The sequence below is a fragment of the Anarhichas minor genome, unplaced genomic scaffold, assembly GCF_050575085.1.
Source record: "Anarhichas minor isolate MPS153535 unplaced genomic scaffold, ASM5057508v1 ptg000054l, whole genome shotgun sequence".
Lineage (NCBI taxonomy): Eukaryota > Metazoa > Chordata > Actinopteri > Perciformes > Anarhichadidae > Anarhichas > Anarhichas minor.
Genome location: NW_027466500.1, coordinates 784,868 through 803,511, shown reverse-complemented (window position 1 = coordinate 803,511; position 18,644 = coordinate 784,868). Strand labels below are relative to the sequence as shown.

The 18,644-nt window shown below is 40.0% G+C and overlaps 1 protein-coding gene across 1 annotated transcript in view; it reads right to left on the bottom strand.

Moving 5' to 3' along the window:
• LOC142931705 (VPS10 domain-containing receptor SorCS3-like) overlaps window positions 1-15,826 on the bottom strand; it is a 37,088-nt gene extending 21,262 nt beyond the window's left edge. Inside the window, exons 1-2 of the mRNA XM_076075767.1 lie at window positions 15,128-15,826; window positions 2,444-2,511 (exon numbers count right to left, since the gene is read on the bottom strand). Coding sequence (XP_075931882.1) covers window positions 2,444-2,511; window positions 15,128-15,826 — 767 coding nt within the window. The remainder of the gene's footprint in view (window positions 1-2,443; window positions 2,512-15,127) is intronic.
• Window positions 15,827-18,644: the final 2,818 nt, after the last annotated feature.

The following is an 18,644-nucleotide window of genomic DNA, read 5'->3' as shown; positions in this document are numbered from 1 at the left end:
TTGAGATGGGAGGGTCAGAATTTGGCATGAACAACTTGAAAGCATGGATCCATCCTGCCTTGTATCACAGGCTCAGGCTGGTGGTGGTGTTACTGCCTGAGTATTAATGCTGACCATGTCCATCCCTTAAGTACCACAGTGCACCCATCTTCTGATGGCTACTTACAGCAGGATAACACACAATGTCACAAAGCTCAAATCATCTCAAACTGGTTTCTAGGAAAGGAGTTTACTGTACTCGAATGGCCTCCACAGTCACCAGATCTTAATCCAATAGAGCTCTTTTGGGATGTGGTGGAACGGGAGATTCGCATCAAAGCTGCAGCAACTGCATGATGCTCTCATGTCAATATGGTCCAACATCTCTAAGGAAAGTTTCCAGCACCTTGTTGAATCTATGCCGTGAAGAAAAAAGGCAATTCTCAAGGCAAAAGGGGGTCCAACCAGGTACCAGCAAAGTGTACCTAATAAAGTGGCCGGTGAGTGGTAAGTGTGTGTATTAAATGCAAATTGCAGTGGAAAGACAAAAACATCCAACACGAGCATAGTCCTTGAATATAAGAACATTCTGAGCGATGAACACATTGTTATCTCACAGTAGATAGACCATTACTCTCCTTTGTAGATATTTGTACATTGAAGACAATGAGGAAGGAATTTAAAAACCAGTGGTGAAATCCTTTTTTTTTTCAAATCTTAAATTAGTGGCCTTTTGTTCTCTCTGTTTTCAACTGAATTAGATATTTAGTTTCATCCTCTTGTATTCACTTTTCTTTTCAGCAGGGGAAGCGTAATTGTGGTATTTCTGTTTCTATAGCGCAACAAATTAGCCCACAAAGCTGACAAATACAGGTTTAAGTTAAAAAGAGAACAATAAATGAGAATAAATGACACAGTTCTTGGTCATTATTAATTAAATGGCCAGTTTTTTTATTAAATTAGACATTTAGGTCTGTCGCATCATGTGAAGTTACTTGTTCATCACAGATTTGCTTGTTCCTTATAATCCATGCATCCCATGACAAGGGTAGATGTGTTTGTCATCCCAATCTCCATATTTCTCCTCGCCACAAACAGCCAATCCACACTCCCAGTTCTACCTGAGTGCCTCCAAATGTAATTTCACTGCATAATTGGATAGATACCCAGTGTCTGCTATCATTGTCTGTGCATTAATCTGAATCGTCCTATTTGGTGTTGACATTGTTTACAAAGACTTACCCCTCAAACTCATTTGTGTTTGTGTTTAAGGACTTCTTTCAGTTGGCATATCTCTCTTTGATTGAGGCTGTGGAAGAAAGCCTTTTTATTACAATTTTATTACATTGTGACGTTTCTTTAGCAGAAAGGGTAGCCATCTAAAAACGCAAAAAGGGACTTGATGCGTGTTTAAAAAGTCTCTGCAAGTCACCCATTGATCTGCACATTGCATTCTGCCACCAAGAGTGGCCCGTAGCTGTAGTCATAAATCATTTATTGTGTTATCAAAGAAATCATTTACTCCAGTTTCTTCTCATAACATTCAAATCTCTGTTTTTCTAATACCCATACTAAGAGCCTTCGTGCACCCCCTGAGGTACACTCTAATTTACTCGTGGTGCTATTGTTAAGCAGACACCTTGATGATGGAAGACCTCCTGTGCACAATATGGGATTTCAAAATGTGTCAAGTCGGGTGTAAATCTTAGCGGCGCCTCTAGTGAAACAGATATTAATTTGAAACTCTATGCTTGGCAGACTGATGGTCTCTTTTTCACATGTATTTCAGTATGAAATGAGTTCTCTGCAGGCTATGGGAGAGGTGAGAAAGAAGCCATATCAGAGGGCTGGATTGGCCTCTGTGGTATAATCCTTAATGAATTCCATTCTTATTTATGATACGACAGGGCACTGTAACTCACCTCTCAATACACACTGAATGGAATTACTATGGCTATACAGTAGCAATTGCATGTCAATTGCTTATGAAACGAAAGGTTACGGACAACAATCAATCAAAAGACTATCAGGAGGTTTCTAGGTCAGAGGAAAAGAGACAAACAAAGAATCCTTCAGATAAGTCTTCCGGTTTATCTTTCAAAAATAGCCTTTCAAACAGGTTCTTTGTTGATGATGGACAGAAAATAGGTTGGGCCTTTTTTTTTAAAGATTATTATTTATAAGACTGAAGGAAGCAAAGAGGAGATGCTTCATTCTGAACTACTTCAGATTGCTTTATTAAAACAAACTTCATATTGGCTTCCAGTGTAACTCGATTGTTCGTATCCTAGCAAGTGGGAACACTATAAATCACACTTACACTACACTGCACTCTCTATGAATATATTATCCTTATTGTTTTTAGGGCTGTGCTTTTGCATTTTCATAAAATCCTTGCAATGATGCCATAACCTTTGTATTTAGATTGAAGGGGGGAAATAGCAATGATTAAAAACAAACTTACCTCCAGAGTGAGCTCTCAGTAACAGCGCCCAGGTTGAGATCATACAGCTTAGTCAAGATCAGGATCACCTACAACATAACAGCAACAGACATGCTGAATTAGATGCCAAGGTCTGCACTAAAAAGCTTTTGCATAAGTTCTTCATTACCTGTCTACATCTAATGGTGTGGAATGAATACAACATGTCTGCTAAATCCCTTCATTAATAAATATCAGCCCCATACAGTATGTTATCCAGTATGACAAGTGATCCTCGTGTTGTCAGGAGATGTCAGTCTGCTGGTGACAGGATCTGAAGAAAAAATCCATGTGGGCTGTCAAGAATTGTGTCTGTATCTCATGTGGAATAATACCCACATAACAGCAAAATCTGAACATAATTGTTCACTGAACATTGAAAAGAATATGCAGTCACTGGCTGCAGAGCACAACCCTCTCCCCTTATGCTTGCTTTTACCTTCAAAATAGTAAAGTAGTTGCAAAAGCACCAACAAATGTTGACCTCAAATGTTGTTGGAAGATGTTATGTCACTTAATTTACTCATTGGAAGACGTCCAGTTGCAGTCTAAATGCTTTTGCTTGTTCTCTCAGGATGGTTGGACAATGTGTTTCTGGGGGAAACCAAAATGTGGCCCATAAAAGCCTGCCAAGGCACAGAGGGCAGAGTGAAATGGTGTGCAAACGAATTATTGTCACTCCAATGGCATTATAAATGACTTCCCATGGGGACGCTCATAACTCAGAATAGAAAGGGGGGGGTTGCTGTATAGAGTTTAGGACAGGGCATGGAGGGCGGAAGAAGGAATGGTAGATAATAACAATCAAGGAGCAGGAACATGGCATAATATGACGAATTTTGAAAAGGCCTGAAAGATATGTCAAAAGCTCAATTACAGTGAGTTTAAACACATTAACCTTATGGGACCCACGGAACGAGTCATTAAACCGAGAAAAGTCACACAAGACTCGGCGGAACAAAGACATGCCTCTAAGCCTGCTTTGAAAATGTTAAAAAACCAATTGACCCACAATTTAGCCATCAACGGCTACTGTGCATGGCTGGGGACTATCTGCATTACAGGTTAATTAACCAATCACACAGAGAGATAAGCATTTGCATAACTAAATGCACCATGTCTGCAAGGTCCAACGCTGGAGTCTGAATCAATTTGGAGTACAGACTTAGTTAAGTGGCTGTGATGTTAGGCCTAATTGCCTGCTTTGAAAAATAGATACGAGAGAAAACCTCTGCCAAACTGTTGATCGCTTGTCTCTTCAGTTCTCTTTTGCTAACAACAATGACTCTGTGCCGTGGGACATTACAAATACTACGAGGTAAATTGAATCGGGAATTGATTTCATCAGTGTCAAACTAGAGGCGATTCATTCCCAACCAAAGGGATTCAAATATCCAGCACTGCAAATTAACTGAGTGAACAACGAATAAATGTTCACAGTTTTATGGGTTTCAATCACTTGCACCATCTTGCACATGGATCCAATTTAATCAAATGCTCACGAATTTAGTTGAGGATGTAAAACAGAGTCCAAAAATAGCCCGAAATGGCACCGCTTGATGACAAAAAGCCTCTCAGCACCCAAGCTGTCATTAGGAGCTCCGTCTTAAATGTTGTCAACGTTTTTTTGTGCTGTCTGCTCATTAACAAAAGCTGACCCATTGAAATGGGTCACTGGAGATCTACCTCAGGGACCAACAGACTAGTGAGGCAGATGACTGTCTGGTTGATTTGTCCCTAAGTAGATACATCAAGAGTACATCACTGGAGACTGTGTGTTCCCATGTCTTCAACATTATTGATAGCTGTGCATCTGTGGCTAAAGTCAATAGGGAGCAATTACTTTACATGCAAATGCTGAGGGACGGCATAGGACTTGCTCATCAGATGTGTGACTTAAAGGAATACTTCACCCACAAAATGACCATTTGTATATCAAGTGATACCTCGAATCCTTGAAGAAGACTTTGTTAATCTTGCATGCCTCAACAAAAGAATCCAAAACAAAGAGAAAATTCTTGAGGAATTGAAATGGGGTCCACATATGACAACAGCAAAAGTAATATGGTAACATCCGTTTACAAACTCCCACACAGCTCATGCAGTATAATCCAAGTCTCAGTTGTCCAGTCGCACACGCACAACTTCCCAAACACACGCATCTTCCCTAAAACCGAACAATTTAAAACACTTTGGACTGGCACTGACGAGAAACTACCTGCGCAAGCGGGAGACTGTTTATGCAGCATTACAAGTGTTTTAAATAGTAACGTTTTAGCGTGAAATGCATGAAGTAGTGAGTAGTGCATAAATGAGAATTGGATTATACTACAAGTTGTAATGTTTGTCAACACATTTGAATATAGTTCTGCTGTTGTTAAACACAGCCATTTATTATAATTCATGAAGACTTTTCTCAGTTTTTTGATTCCCAGTGGATGAAAGCGAGAAAAACAGTTTTCTTCATAAATTCAAGGAAACAAGCCGGGAGGACATGATATTCAAATGGTAATTTTGTGGTTGAAGAATTCCTTTAAACTACGAAGAGCTGACAAATGAAGAAGCATTAAAAGCAAATTCGAAGAGTTTATGGTGCAGCCCTGCTTTTATGTAAATACTGGGGAGCAAACAAACACAAAATGGCTTCCAGAATTATTTGAGCCTTCTAGGTAAATACAATTTTCCATGCGTATCATCGCTCACTTGCATACATGAAATTAAGTAAGGACCCTGGAAGGCCAAAAGCAGTGCATTTATTCATGTTTATGTTTTATTGATGTGAGCAAAGAGAGCTTTGCCCCAGGAAAGTCAACCAATCATTTTTCAGATTGGCTCGCCTCCTCCGAGGAGTTGGGTTTAGTCATCCTTTTATCCTAACGTTCTATTCTTGTCGCTTTCTTTCCCTTCTTTGCTTCCTTATTTTTCTGTCATTCTTTCAATCTTTCTGTCTTGGGTTCTTTCTTTTGCTGTGTATTTTTTTGCTTCATTTCACCTGCACATATAGAGTAGACAGAAAAACAACCATTAAAAGGCAGGTGCTCGTTGGCCATGCCCATGCAAAGGTATTAACTCTTTCTCTCTCTAATTTTTAAAGTGCTTCAGTGAGACGTGAGAGGCATCTCAACACCATGTTGGTGGGCAGAGGATTTCCGACACAGCTTGCTATTTTAGCCATGAATCATCTCTGTGTACTGTCCTGCAATATGGCTATCAATAAAATGAAATAGACTGTTGCAGCACATCAGTGCAGCCTTACTGTGCTTTCTAACACCACGCTCCAAATGGAACCTGTTGCCCCCAGTAAAGCATCATCAAGACAGCACCCGTCAAAAAACATTTCTGTTTAATTGGGTAGTCAAGGGAAAAAAGGGACTCTTACTAAAAAAATTTTAAAAAAATCACACCTCCAGATTTTTGTTTCTTTCCTTCTCAGAAGTAACACACAACGGGAAGTAGGAGAACTCTTTAGAAATGTAAGAAATGCAGCCACTTTCATGTAGATCTGGTAGTGTTTTTGAACCTAGCCGGAGGGGCCAACTGAAAGATCTAAATTAATTTCCAAGGGACCCCCAAAGTTGATAGCAGTGAGTGATGTAAGGCTCTTTGTAATAACACGGCTGAAGGCTCATGCTCAGAGAAGCATTGACACATATATCCATTTTATTTACCTTTACCATCTTGGGAAAAGTTCACCACTGAAATGATACACATTTACATTCTCATGAATACACATAAGCTTTTGTGTATTGCACTACGGGGGTAAACGCATCCACACACAGAGCCATCTCACAGGAGTAACCCTTGTCTATTTACCTCCTCTGAGTCCAACCAAAACATCAAAATGCCCGATAACTCACTGAAATGTGTCAACCCTAATTAAATCATGTCTTAAATATAAGCTTTCATAAGCTGGCTTTTACCCAAATATGCCATCTTTCTCTGTCAGCTGTCTGGGGGTCAGAGTAAAGGTGTGAAATTCAAAAAATTGAATTAAAACATAATCTGACAACCCTTGAGTGCAGACACTCTTATATTTACCTGGATTGTGTGTAGGTGCATGTGTGTATATGTTTGTGCAATTTTGTGTTTTTCTATTTTTTTAACTATTTTTATCATTTATATTAATTTATGACAATAATAGCTTTATTTAACCAGAAAAGTGCCTCACTGAGACTAAAAATCTCTTTTACATGTGCAACTTGGCAACAACAGCAGCAGCGGCGGCACACAGTACATACAACATACAAGTTACACAACTTGTAACATAGACCAAAGCAAGACCGATACATAAGCCAATATTAGCATACAACAGATGTATCCGTATGGTGTATATGTTAAATCGATAAGTAACATGAAATTGTAGTACAGAAATGTCAAATTATGTTTGAGGTCATTTAGAATTACATAGTTTGTCCACCTGAAAGCACTGATAAGTACATTTTTTACACTTCTAAATGATCCTGTTTACTGTGTATTGTGCATGCAAATGTTAAAGCTGCCATAATTCACATTTCTATATTATAATGTGGTCAAATATATCAGTTATTGCGATTTACTAAAATGAATCAAAGGGATCCGTATCAAGGTTGTTTATATTGTGTGTGGGTGTGTGTGTGTGTGTGTGTGTATGTTTAGAAAATGTTACCATTGTTTTTTGTTTGTTTTAACAAGCAAATATCTGTAACTATATCTGCCTCAGAAATTCATTATCAGTCGGGCTATAACACAGACGGGAAGGTAATCAAAAAAAATGAGATCAGATCAAAAAGGAAATGTAAAACTGATTAAATGACAGCAGTCAATACAATACAATTCTTAAGACATAACCATAAAAACACAGATGATCACAATCGATCCTAAAAGTCATACAGACTTTAAAAAAACCACACAAAGGCTGTTTTTGAGTGCAAATGGAGTCTGTAATAGGCTAGGCCGGGGTGATGCTCAGCTTTTACATATTTTTTTATATACCTGTGTCATTGAATAGATTACCCCAAAATTGAATCTATTTTGCCATTTCGCCATTATTACTTTAGAAGCGGAAGAATTAATCTGTTAGAGGAAGCACGGTGAAAAACGTAGATGGAAGAGTAAAGTCTACCGAATAATGCAAATCCATGGGGGCCCCCTAACACATCCTGGTCATTATCAGACACCAAAGCTGGCATATCGATGTGAGAGGAGCAGGCTTGGACTCCATTGTTCAACTTACTACACTGCATTTCACTGGCCTGTTGCAATTCTGAGGACACAAAAATAAAACCCGTTTCATGTGTTGTTAAAAGCTCATTACATTCCCAGCTCCATTAAGAGAAATCAAACAGAAACAGAGTGCAACAAAGAGTCGTTTGAGTAATTTGACAAACACTGTTTTTTTTTAAGTCAAATAGCTAATTAACAACCTAGATCTTGCACACTGAGAACATGCTATCACTTTAATTTTAATTTCTCGTGATATGAGGGGGAAAGAACACAAGAAAGAACATCATTTTAGGGCCTTTGTTGAGACAAAAACACTGAAAAAACTACCGTATTTACCGTATTTATAAGGCGCACTTAAAAGCCTTTAATTTTCTCAAAAAACGACAGTGAGCCTTGTAATCCGGAGCGCCTTATATATGGATCAATTGGTTAATTGGTTGATCCATACTGGTTGTACACGGCGCTCTGTCAAAATGTTTCAGTACGACTGGTAAACTACAAAGCCGCACCGCGGTAAACACCGGTACTGTGCTTACTCCTAGTCCAACACCACTTGTGTGTATAAAGACCCCAAAATGGCACCTTTCAAGAGACACGTTTACGACGCTATTCTATTCTATGCGCCTTATAATCCGGTGCGCCCTATATATAAAAACAGTTCTAAAATAGGCCATTCATTGAAGGTGCGCCTTATAATCCGGTGCGCTTTATAGTGCGGAAAATACGGTACTCGTGTTGAAAGTAATTGGTGTATCAAAATTAGCTCAAAACTTAAGTGTCACAACACATCCAACGCCAAAGACATAAATTGTAAATTCCTTTTGTGTCTCTTAAGATGAAAGATTAATATATTCATGCATCCATTAGAAATTATCTGATGCAAACACCTGCAGAGAAAAGAAAGTATTAGTTGCACATTTGCATAAATTTCTTTAAGGCTCGACAGCGACGAGGGCAAAATCAAGACGCACTGCAAGTGGGTGGAGGGATATGAGCACAACATCTTGATTGTGCCTCAGTGACGATGCCTCCAAAGTAGAGCACTTAGCAGAAAAGACAAGGGTCTTTCAAGAGAAATGGTGCGGTCGAAGGGAGGCCTTACTCTGTCCTCATCTTATCTGTGGAGCAAATTGATTGTTTGTACTTTTGTGGGCGAAAACATACTCTGGGGATGCTGCTTTCATCAAGTGAACACAAAATGTCCCTTGTGCGTTAGTGTGCCGTCTGTATGTTTGCTTATCCTCCTGACTCCCGAGCTTCGGTTATATAGCCCTAATGCAAGTTTCAGCAATCAATTCAGCCCATTATGGGGGGGGGGGGGGGGGGGGGGGGAATTCATGAAATGGGCTGAGTAGAAAACATAGCTCTATTGTGAGAAGATGTTTTGGGCATGTTATGTCTCTTTGCTGCAAACAACAAAACACAATGCTGTTTCTGCCATTAGTGGGACATGAGTACAAAGTAAATTAAGTATGTTTAATGGACTAAGTATAGAAATATACACAAACTCTCTTTTTCTTCCTCTTTGTGTTTTGATGTTGACGTTACGGCACAATACACTGTGGTTTATAAAAAAGGTGAAAAACAAGGAACACAGTATTCAAGGACAAATCTGATGGCAATTTTTAAAGTCATTTAAATGTTTTGACACATTTGACAAAGTTTTAGTCACATCCCGTGCAATTTAAAATTAATTTGATGCATTGTAAGCGCCGTGGAGAGACAAAAACACAACATTAGCATTTTAGTCTTAAAGTTGTTTTTTTTCTGTGGCACTCTTGTTTGCTCGTATTTATTGTTCAGCAGATGAAGGTAAAGTAGCATGACTACACTTACTTACTTTCGTGTGTAATCGTGTTATTCATTAGGCCATGGAATACAACAGAAATTGGAAATGTACCCGTGTGAAATATGTTAACATAAAATCTTTGGAAAATGAACAGAGTTTTGATCAATTTGAACACTAGTTAGCTTTTACTTTGAGCAACTTAACAACATGCAGGCATTTCCTTCAGTCTCTTATATTCCTTCACAGATTTGGCTCCTAATGGTCTGGCTTCTGCCAGTGGGGGTCTGAGCTGGAGCCAAAGGCGGTAGTGGGTCCAAATTGAGGTTTTGGAAGAGAGAGGCACTCCACCTTAAAAGACCCCCTTCATTGCAAAAAGTGCAGTGAGACTGAAATAATGAGCTAAATGTGTCCCACAATTCCTTGTTTTGTCTTCCCACCCTCCCATCACTGATTTGCATTTTTCATAATGTGTAGAGTTAGCGACTGCCTTCTCTTTAAGGTCAAGTCAAAATTCAGATTTGAGTTTCTATATACCCTAAAAGTAAAGATCATATGCAGCTTATTTGTTTGACCAGCTACATTTAAAAGGGAAGCATAAATGCAGCCAGGATTCTGTTCAGTAGGAACGTCTTTTCCAGGCAACAAACTACTACGTTCTTGGGCTGAATTAAACTCACAGGAAGGTGGTGAAGTTAGAGGGCATCACTGATGCCAAACTGGTATTCATGTTCATGTTAATGAAGTTAATGTGACGTGCTTACTTTATTTAACCAATACCACCACCATTAAGTGTTATGAGTGCAAAAATATAACCATTCAAAAGTTGCATCAGGCTTTGATCGCTATTGTAGGAACACAATTTTAAAATGTTATCAGTGAACATTTTGCAGATACGTTCAGTATTAACATTTTCTAATATATATTTTGATTTTAACTCGAAGTCAATTTTTTTGTTTTTGTTTTGTTCAATGCAAAAATGATTACTTATTTCAGAGGATTTGTCCTAGGATACCGATTGAGTGAGTATGCCATTTTTTAAATGTGTAATTTTGTGTTTGGAAGTTTTCCAACATCTACATTGATTGCTCAGTGTGTGTGTGTGCGTGTGTGTGTGGTGCTTTAGGTTGAATATTTTCTATCCCAGTAGATTGGAAAAAAACATTTCTCCGAGCAATTCCTGTAAAATTTAAATATATTAGTAAATGCTGTGGCTTGAGGCAAAATGCTGCTTCAAGGCCCTGCAAATCTAAAGGTTTAATGTTACCAAACTTAGTTCACCCCATATAAGCAGCAATAATACTAAAGAACAGGACAAAATCAGTCAGGTCCTTTAAGCATAAAAACGTATTCCATTAAGTGTAGTTTGCGTTAACTCTATCTCTGTGATGATTAATAAAGAGGTCATCACCCGATTTGAATTTGAATTTTGTGATTTTCCCAATCAGAAAATGCATAAATTTGTTTTCATAACCTAATCACAGCTAAAGTATGTGTCTACCACACTGCAACAGTTATTAAAGTAATTAATCACATGCAAACCTGTCGAATATGATTCTGCACCCGCTTTGTCACTTTGATTAAAATTCAAAAGTGTGTGTATGTGTGTGTGTTAAACAGAGAGAGAGAGAGAGAGAGAGAGGCTGAGACTGATAGGGAGGCAGATAGGAATCAAGCAACGACGGTGCGCTTGAACATACTGGTGGCAGGCCTTTATATTTGCTGTTTAAAATGCACTTTGTGAGCCAAAAGTACAGTCTAAGTGCTGAGGAAGTGCTGAGGGCCTATGTTGATGAGATGCATTACGGTCCCCAAGTACAAATGATTCATGAAAAAAAGGGGAACACGTGCATGTCATTTGAGGAGTAAAAACTAGTATTTCTCACCGAATTATTTCCATTGAGAGGGGGGAAATTGTATCCTGTGTGCTGTAAAATAACACTGAAGCACAAAGAAACATGGAACATTTTGTATATCTTTTAGCTATTTTTATTTAATTTACCTCCCAGGCTCATGAGAAATTGTTTTTGTTGTTGTAACCAGCGGTCTATCTTTTACATAGCACGTAGGATTGCTGCCATTTCTATCAGCATCTTACAATCACATCAGTGGAGAGTGCACCCCTAAAGGCTTGAGACGGGCTGGATTAATGAACAGACTTATGGTGCTGACACCCCAAGGGGGACAAGCAGGTGGAGGATGAAAATGGCTAGTCGAAAAGAAATTTCCCATCGTTTTGTTTTTTTCCCATTGGCTAAATCCATATCTAGTACACTTGACTGACCATCAGTTGAATCAGATGCTGTATTAAAAATACCATAAAAAACAAGCTTATCTGAAATTTAAAAAATGTCTAAATGCTGAGGTGCTGCACAATGAAAACGATTTGCAATGACATCTCAAAATGTCCTCAAACGTAGTATGGATAATATCCCCTAAGCTAGCAACCAGGGGGCCAGGGGAAGATGAAAAGTGCATGGATAAAGTTTTACAAGGTCACATATCAGCCCCCTTTGACGGAACATCATGTGCCTTTTTATTTATTAAAAGGGGATTTTACTCCAAACTATAACTGCAAAACCAAGAAAATGTGGTTGTGTGTGTAGAATATGAAAGCGAAATGTGGAAAATTATCAGAAAAACAAAACCACATTGGAATGTTTCCCTTTGTTGTATCTGAAGACCTCAGAGTCAGCTTTTTAATGCACTTTTCATCATCCTGTAAGACCCACAAACTGGTCAAATACCTTTGTGAATTGGGAACCCATTCCATTTGATTTTATGGATCAAGGAGTTTCTATGCAACCAGCTCTGGCATGTTAAATGGAATGGCTGTCTATCTAATGAACCGGTTTTAAACACAAGTGTCCCCCAGGGCCGTGCCATTTCCTTTTTTTTTTATATTGTCTATTTATACCGTTGAGATTATGTGCAACAATAACCGCTTCGTTCTGATTAAGCATGCGGACAACGCGGCCCAGGAGGCCTGTCTGATTCCCATTCAGTCGCATCAGAAAAAGACGAAAAGATTTTACAGAGCTGATGGACGGGTTTGGCCCTCGCCACCTCAGACAAAACATTACAAATAAACAACAAGATTGAACCCTAAGCCAAGAAGAACAGCTGGCATCATCAATATACAGCTCCTTCCAGAACAAGTTTCTCGTAACAGACCACTGAAGATGATCAGACCCATATTCTCATTAGAGGTGGACCTTATTTACCACGTTCAGTATCATTTCAGCAGCAGAAGCTCAAGGGACGTGATGTCAATAAAGACGCTCAATAGCTGCCTTCAACTTCAACACAGTGTCTTAGTTTGGTCAGCTGGCTGTGAGGAGCTTGCAAAAATTGTCAATCAGGAGCCTAAAATCATTTGACTGCCAATAACTCACTGATCACCAGCTGGCTTGCCCACTAAGACTTTTGCCTTCAGGGGGGTAGCAGGTGGGGGGTTTGCATCCCTTGAGTAGGATGTGCTGCAAAGGCTGCTTAGAAAGATAACACAGCGTGAACACTCATGTGAGGCAAAAAGACTGAAATATTAATTAACCAAATAGTGCATCCCAAGCCAAGTGTATTTATCCATATTTTTTTAATTGGTTTCATTTCCACTTTTGCTCGTATTTATGGCACACGTCATTACAAATCATGCATCTTTATATCTCCCTCCCCATTCACATTCAAGGCAGATTTTAAAAGTGAGAAACATGCAGTCAATCAATACTACATGTAGTTAAGAAGCATTCATTTAAAAGGGAATTTGTGCAGTATATGTTTTATCCCCATGGTCGAGTCCAATCAATGTTATCTCTCTTAAAGTCAGAGACCGTAGAGCTATGGCTCCAGGCTTTGATGTCTCAGACAATCGCAGAAATCAAATAATAGTTGGTAGGGCTGATTCATGGACAGATTTCAGGTTTTATACGATGAAATTCTTTAACAAATCTGAACTGTAAAGATCCCCCCCCCCTCGGCACATTCACCATCACCTTCTACATCTTTCTCATTTCACTCCCTGTGGGATTTTACATCTTGGCCAGATCACAGGCAAAGTCTTGAATTTAATATTTGATAGAGCTACCCTAGACCACAGGAATGAAGTCATTTTCCTTCAAATGTCCCTTTTAGATTGGATTTATTATCAGTCATTTACATCTATTATAGTCTGAGCTCTAACACTCAGTCATAAAATGCCATCAATTTAAACTCTGCAGTTCCACTCGTACTTTTTGAACCCCAGACAGGGGTTCAGACTGTATAAATCTCAAATGTTGACTGGCTGCAGTGACAAGCCCATCAGTGATGATCCAGTGAACAGTGTCCTGCAGTATAAAAGGCCATCGTTGGTGAAGACATCTCAAACCAACGACATATTTCACAATACAGCCCACAAATCAGATTTTACAAGATGTATTTCTGGTATATTTCCATAGAGACTGTCCACAGCAATACATCAACGTGGCCAAAGTCTGCGATGCCTTTAACGTTATGACATGTATGTTACCAAACAGAAAATGAACCAGATGAAATACATCTAGAGGTTGAAATAAGCTATTCTGTTAAATATATCTCTATTGTTGGATATTGTATGGATATTTACAGAGGTTCTGCGATACACAAATCTTCTGATTAATGTTGCTGGCACACACCCGTTTTCCCAAAAAACTGAGATGATCTGAATTACCTGCAGTCAAAAATAATGAGAGTAGCCTCTTTGTTTTGTACAAGGCTGTTTATACTTGTTAGATCCTTGTACCTGATAAAGGCTGGAGCTTGCAAACATTTTTGCATGCTGCATGAGATAAAATCTCCATGGCTTTGTCTTTGTGATGGTAAAATGGTGTGCGTATGTGTGTGTCTGTGTGAGGATGGGGGGTGGTCTGGGTGGTTGCTGCAATGTCTTGTAGGTCATTTAAGCTGTGCATATTTCCATCTGTTTTGAAGTGTAAAGCTTGGCAACTTTTCAACAACAAACATATTGCAATGCTGTATTTATCCAGGCAATTAGACAACTACCAACAACGTGAGTCAAATGTCAACAACAAAAGCCTGGTTCATTTGCCAGAAGGTCACACTGTGTCTCATCAGCGTCACATTAAGGTTGGTTGGACACCATCCTTATTAGTAGCTACTGCATCTTCCTGAGAGACGTTACTTGATTATTTCATAAATAATTAATGTCTTGTGATTGCTGTCAAAATACCTGCCCCTTCACATAGCTCAGTGGCAGGTAAATGTACCTGCGGGGTTAACTGTTAATTTAAAGTTCAGGTGACAGACACGTTGTTAAAAAAATGATTCACGCAGGTTTGAAAAAGCAAGAGGGAATCCTGCAGGTGAATAGTCATATCCATCTGGCGCGCAATCCGCTTACAGTCATAACCTAAATAACAAAAAAGCATGACCATGCATGCAAATAGAGAACATGTACTGGTCAATTCAAGACTATGTTAGAATGAAATAATTAGTTTGGAGGTAGAAATTCCCCTCGTGCGCGCAGAAATGGCTGTGCGTAAAAAACGTGGCAAATTCGCGTAAATCTATTTAAAAAAAGGTTCAGAATTAGAATTTCAGAGAGCGATAAATATTTGCATTGTATTAAGTGTGTTGGAAAATAGCGTGTTCTCTCAAGCAATTATGATATTATGAAGTGTTTTTGTAAAACTGAAACTCACGCTGCTGTTGTGTCCGGACCAGTGCATCATCGCCTGGTTGTGCGCCGAGTCTCCCGATAGAGCAAAAGTAGAAGTGTCCAGGTGCGGCTCACTTTGCCTCGGGGTAGAGCCTCTAGCTTCCTCCCCTGTGTGCCGGTACTCGGGTCTGGAGTTGGAAACACCTTGGACAGTCTCCACAAACCTCTCTCTTGACTGAGCTTCTCCACTTGTACTCCTATCCACATTGTCGGTGTATGTTGTACGCACACTCCTTTTTGCCCTCTTTTTTATCTCAGAAAATGTGTTTTCTAACATTATATTCGTTGCAGGTCGCCCATGGTTGTCCTCGGATATGTTATCACACTTTTTACCTGGTATTCTGAGACGGTTGTGATAGTTTGGTGCAATTTTGTTGCCGATCAGCGCCTCGTCTCCAAGTCCACTCTGTGTTTCATTCCCTACTTGCTTTCCATTGTTCGGTTTCAAAGCAACGGCTGCTTCCGATTCAGAAGCGATGAAAACTTTTGCGCTATTGTCGACTTTAACCTCCGTTGATTTTCGGGTTGTACGTGCCTCCAGCGGTGTTACATCCAGGCGATACAATCTGTCATTTGCTCTTCGAGAACTTACTTCCGCTTGAGCCACAAACTTGGGGTGAAAGGAGTACACGAACAACACGAAAGCCACGAGGGAAAAACTCAAAAATGACCACAGTCCCATTGTGTTTTTCCAAAGTGATAGTCTGCCAGCGGGGATACAATAGGTAAGGCAACTTCTAAAACATCCAGGGTATCATCTTTACGAGCAAGAAGCCATTCAGCAGTCCCGCTCACGTCCAGGAATTTGTCAAAGTGAGGGACCAGTTGGGGAGGTGCTGCGCATCAGGCAAACGCGCCGACAGAGAGTGACTGCAGAAACGATTTGAGCTCACTGTTCATGGGGATATTTAGGGAGAAAAGGCTTTAAAATGATGGCATTTTTAAATTATTCCACTATTTTATTTTTCGTCTGGGACGGCAGAGTTTTTATTCTGCAACGTTTTAGAGGCTATTTATGTAAACCTATAAAAGTTATCCGAAACAGCACGTTATTGACTCGGAGCGGTTGACAGGAAAAGTAATTTGTGCCTTGCAGAGCAGTTGTGTGTCCCCGTTGTGGCAATTTTTGCATCTGAAACGACAGAAAAACACAATTTACTTGCATCAATCACCTCCGGATTCACCTGTCAACTATGTGCAAGCGCGCGCACGCGGGGAGTACATTTGGGGCAAATTCAGTTGGACTTCCTGACAAAGAACCAGACGTGATCTGATGTCATTTTATGTGCATAACTGCAGCGGTGCAGGGGTTTTCTACTGTGCCTGTATTTCTGGTGACACACTAAGCTTTTTCTAATTAGGCCACTAATACAATGCACCTCAGGCCTTCTACTGCACAACAGCCCAGGAAACACGAAGACCTTTGAAGTCATACTGTGATATGTTGGCTGTGATCTTCATGACTTTTGCTGCCACACAGGCAACAGCAAGCCTTCAACAACTGTTTTAATCTTGGCACCTTCACATTTCGCATTATTCATTCTTTTTTTTTACCGTGCAGATCTGAGAAAAATAGCTTTCTCTAAATCAATATGCAATTTGAAATGTATTAGTTTCAATTAGTGGAGCCAAATGAATTGTGAAAGGCAAGTTCAATTTCCTGCTGATAGGGCTCTCTGTCAGTTGTTACAGAAATTGTACGTTAGTCGTTTTATTTTGTGTTATTTAAAAGATTTTTTTCCCCTCAGAAATGTATTATGATGCCTGGTGATAAAGAGTTGAAACACACCTTAGATATGCTTGCTTCAGTGGACAGCTGCCCGAGGAAGAACCTTCAAGAGAAGGCTTTCCATCTTTTTCAAAGACAACAAACACATATTTGGATTACAATAACAGGAGGTAGAATGTAACCAGATATGTCGCTGTAATGCAGGGGCAGATGTTAAATATAATATCGAGCAATTACTCCTTTCTGTCAAGGCTAAACCAATCTAGGACCTGCACATATTCAGCGCGATTTTCCACACTTGTCATGAGAGAAACTTGAAAAGTGAAGAGGGGACTAGTACTGGGCTGCCAACTGTCCTGTCCTATACTCTTCATTTGATAGTGAACAATGAATGTCTGAAAACCGGTAAAACCGTAAGACATATATTTTCAGAATTCATGTTTAGGACTGCAGCTTGTTACTGTACTGTGGATGAACTCTTGGCTGCAAAATCATGCTGAGCATCTACTGAGCTGTACAACATGCTGTAGTATGGGGGATAAGAAAATTTGCCGTCCTTGAATGTTGCACAGTCAGAAATAAGCACAAAACAACTTGGTGGAAGGAATGACATTGACATGAGTTCATTGCTGAGAACAGCACCTTCTGATCTTGCACATGTCCTCAGACAGTGCAGTGAAAACAGCAATCAGAAGGCTAGCCAGTACTGCCATCCTGCTCAGAGGGATCACTTCTTGGTCACTGTTTTTTTTTGGCACGGCTGTACAAACAAATTGAGATTCATACAAGTGAGGGCTCTGGGCAGCAGGTGCTACTGTTGCAACTCCGCTGCACGCCAGACAGCTCCCTCTCTCTACAGGCCATTCCCGCCAGAATGCCTCTGCAATGAGGGGGTAATTGGACTGATCACACTCTGTTTACCCATTATGCTGCTAAAATGAAGTGGGTTGTTCCCAAACACACTGTGACAGGCCGGGGAGGGAGGAGGAGCCTCTTCCATCAATGACACGTCTTTTAATCTGTACTAACCTTGGGCCGGGAGAGCATTGTGCGGATTTCGGCATGTTTGTGTCTTTGTGCGTGCGTGTATGTGTGTGTGAGAGAGAGAGAGAGAGAAAGAAAGAGGCCTGTGTTAATATGTGAAGAAATATCTGGGGGGAGAAGAGTTTTAATGTGTCCTAGTGTGCGCGTCTATATGCCCCACATCCTGCGTGTGCTTAAACTATGACAAGGAATATTGCATATTCCTGGGTGGAGAACATCTCAGATTCTGCATAAATCTGAACCACAGTGAAAGGGAATAAGAGAAAAAGAGAGATGAGGGGGTGAGACTGAAAACTGTGTACATCGGTGTAGCTCATTCATTTTTATGTGCTCTCTTCCCCAGTGTAGATCATTAGCAAGATTATCAGATGTAATCATCTCATTCTGGTGGCGCATAACTTAGACAGTCCCTGCAAACAGCATCACCCTCTCTCCTGTTTCTACTGAAGACAGGGAGCAAACTCTAAAGCTTTCAGGACAAAATCCCATTTGTGCATCCGCTGTCTGCATCCCAAGCTTGTTAGTTCCAACACTTCAGTGATCCCGGCGGAGCAGACGCATAGGCAGTAGCAGGAACCATAATGGCCATCACCCAGACAGCTCACACTCGCATGGAGGAGATGAACAGCAAGGTGCACACTCCACTCGGCTATACCCATGCCATTAAAAGGAGAAACTCTCTTTTATTGCAGATGGCAACACTTATTTTGTACCTCCTTCATCGTCT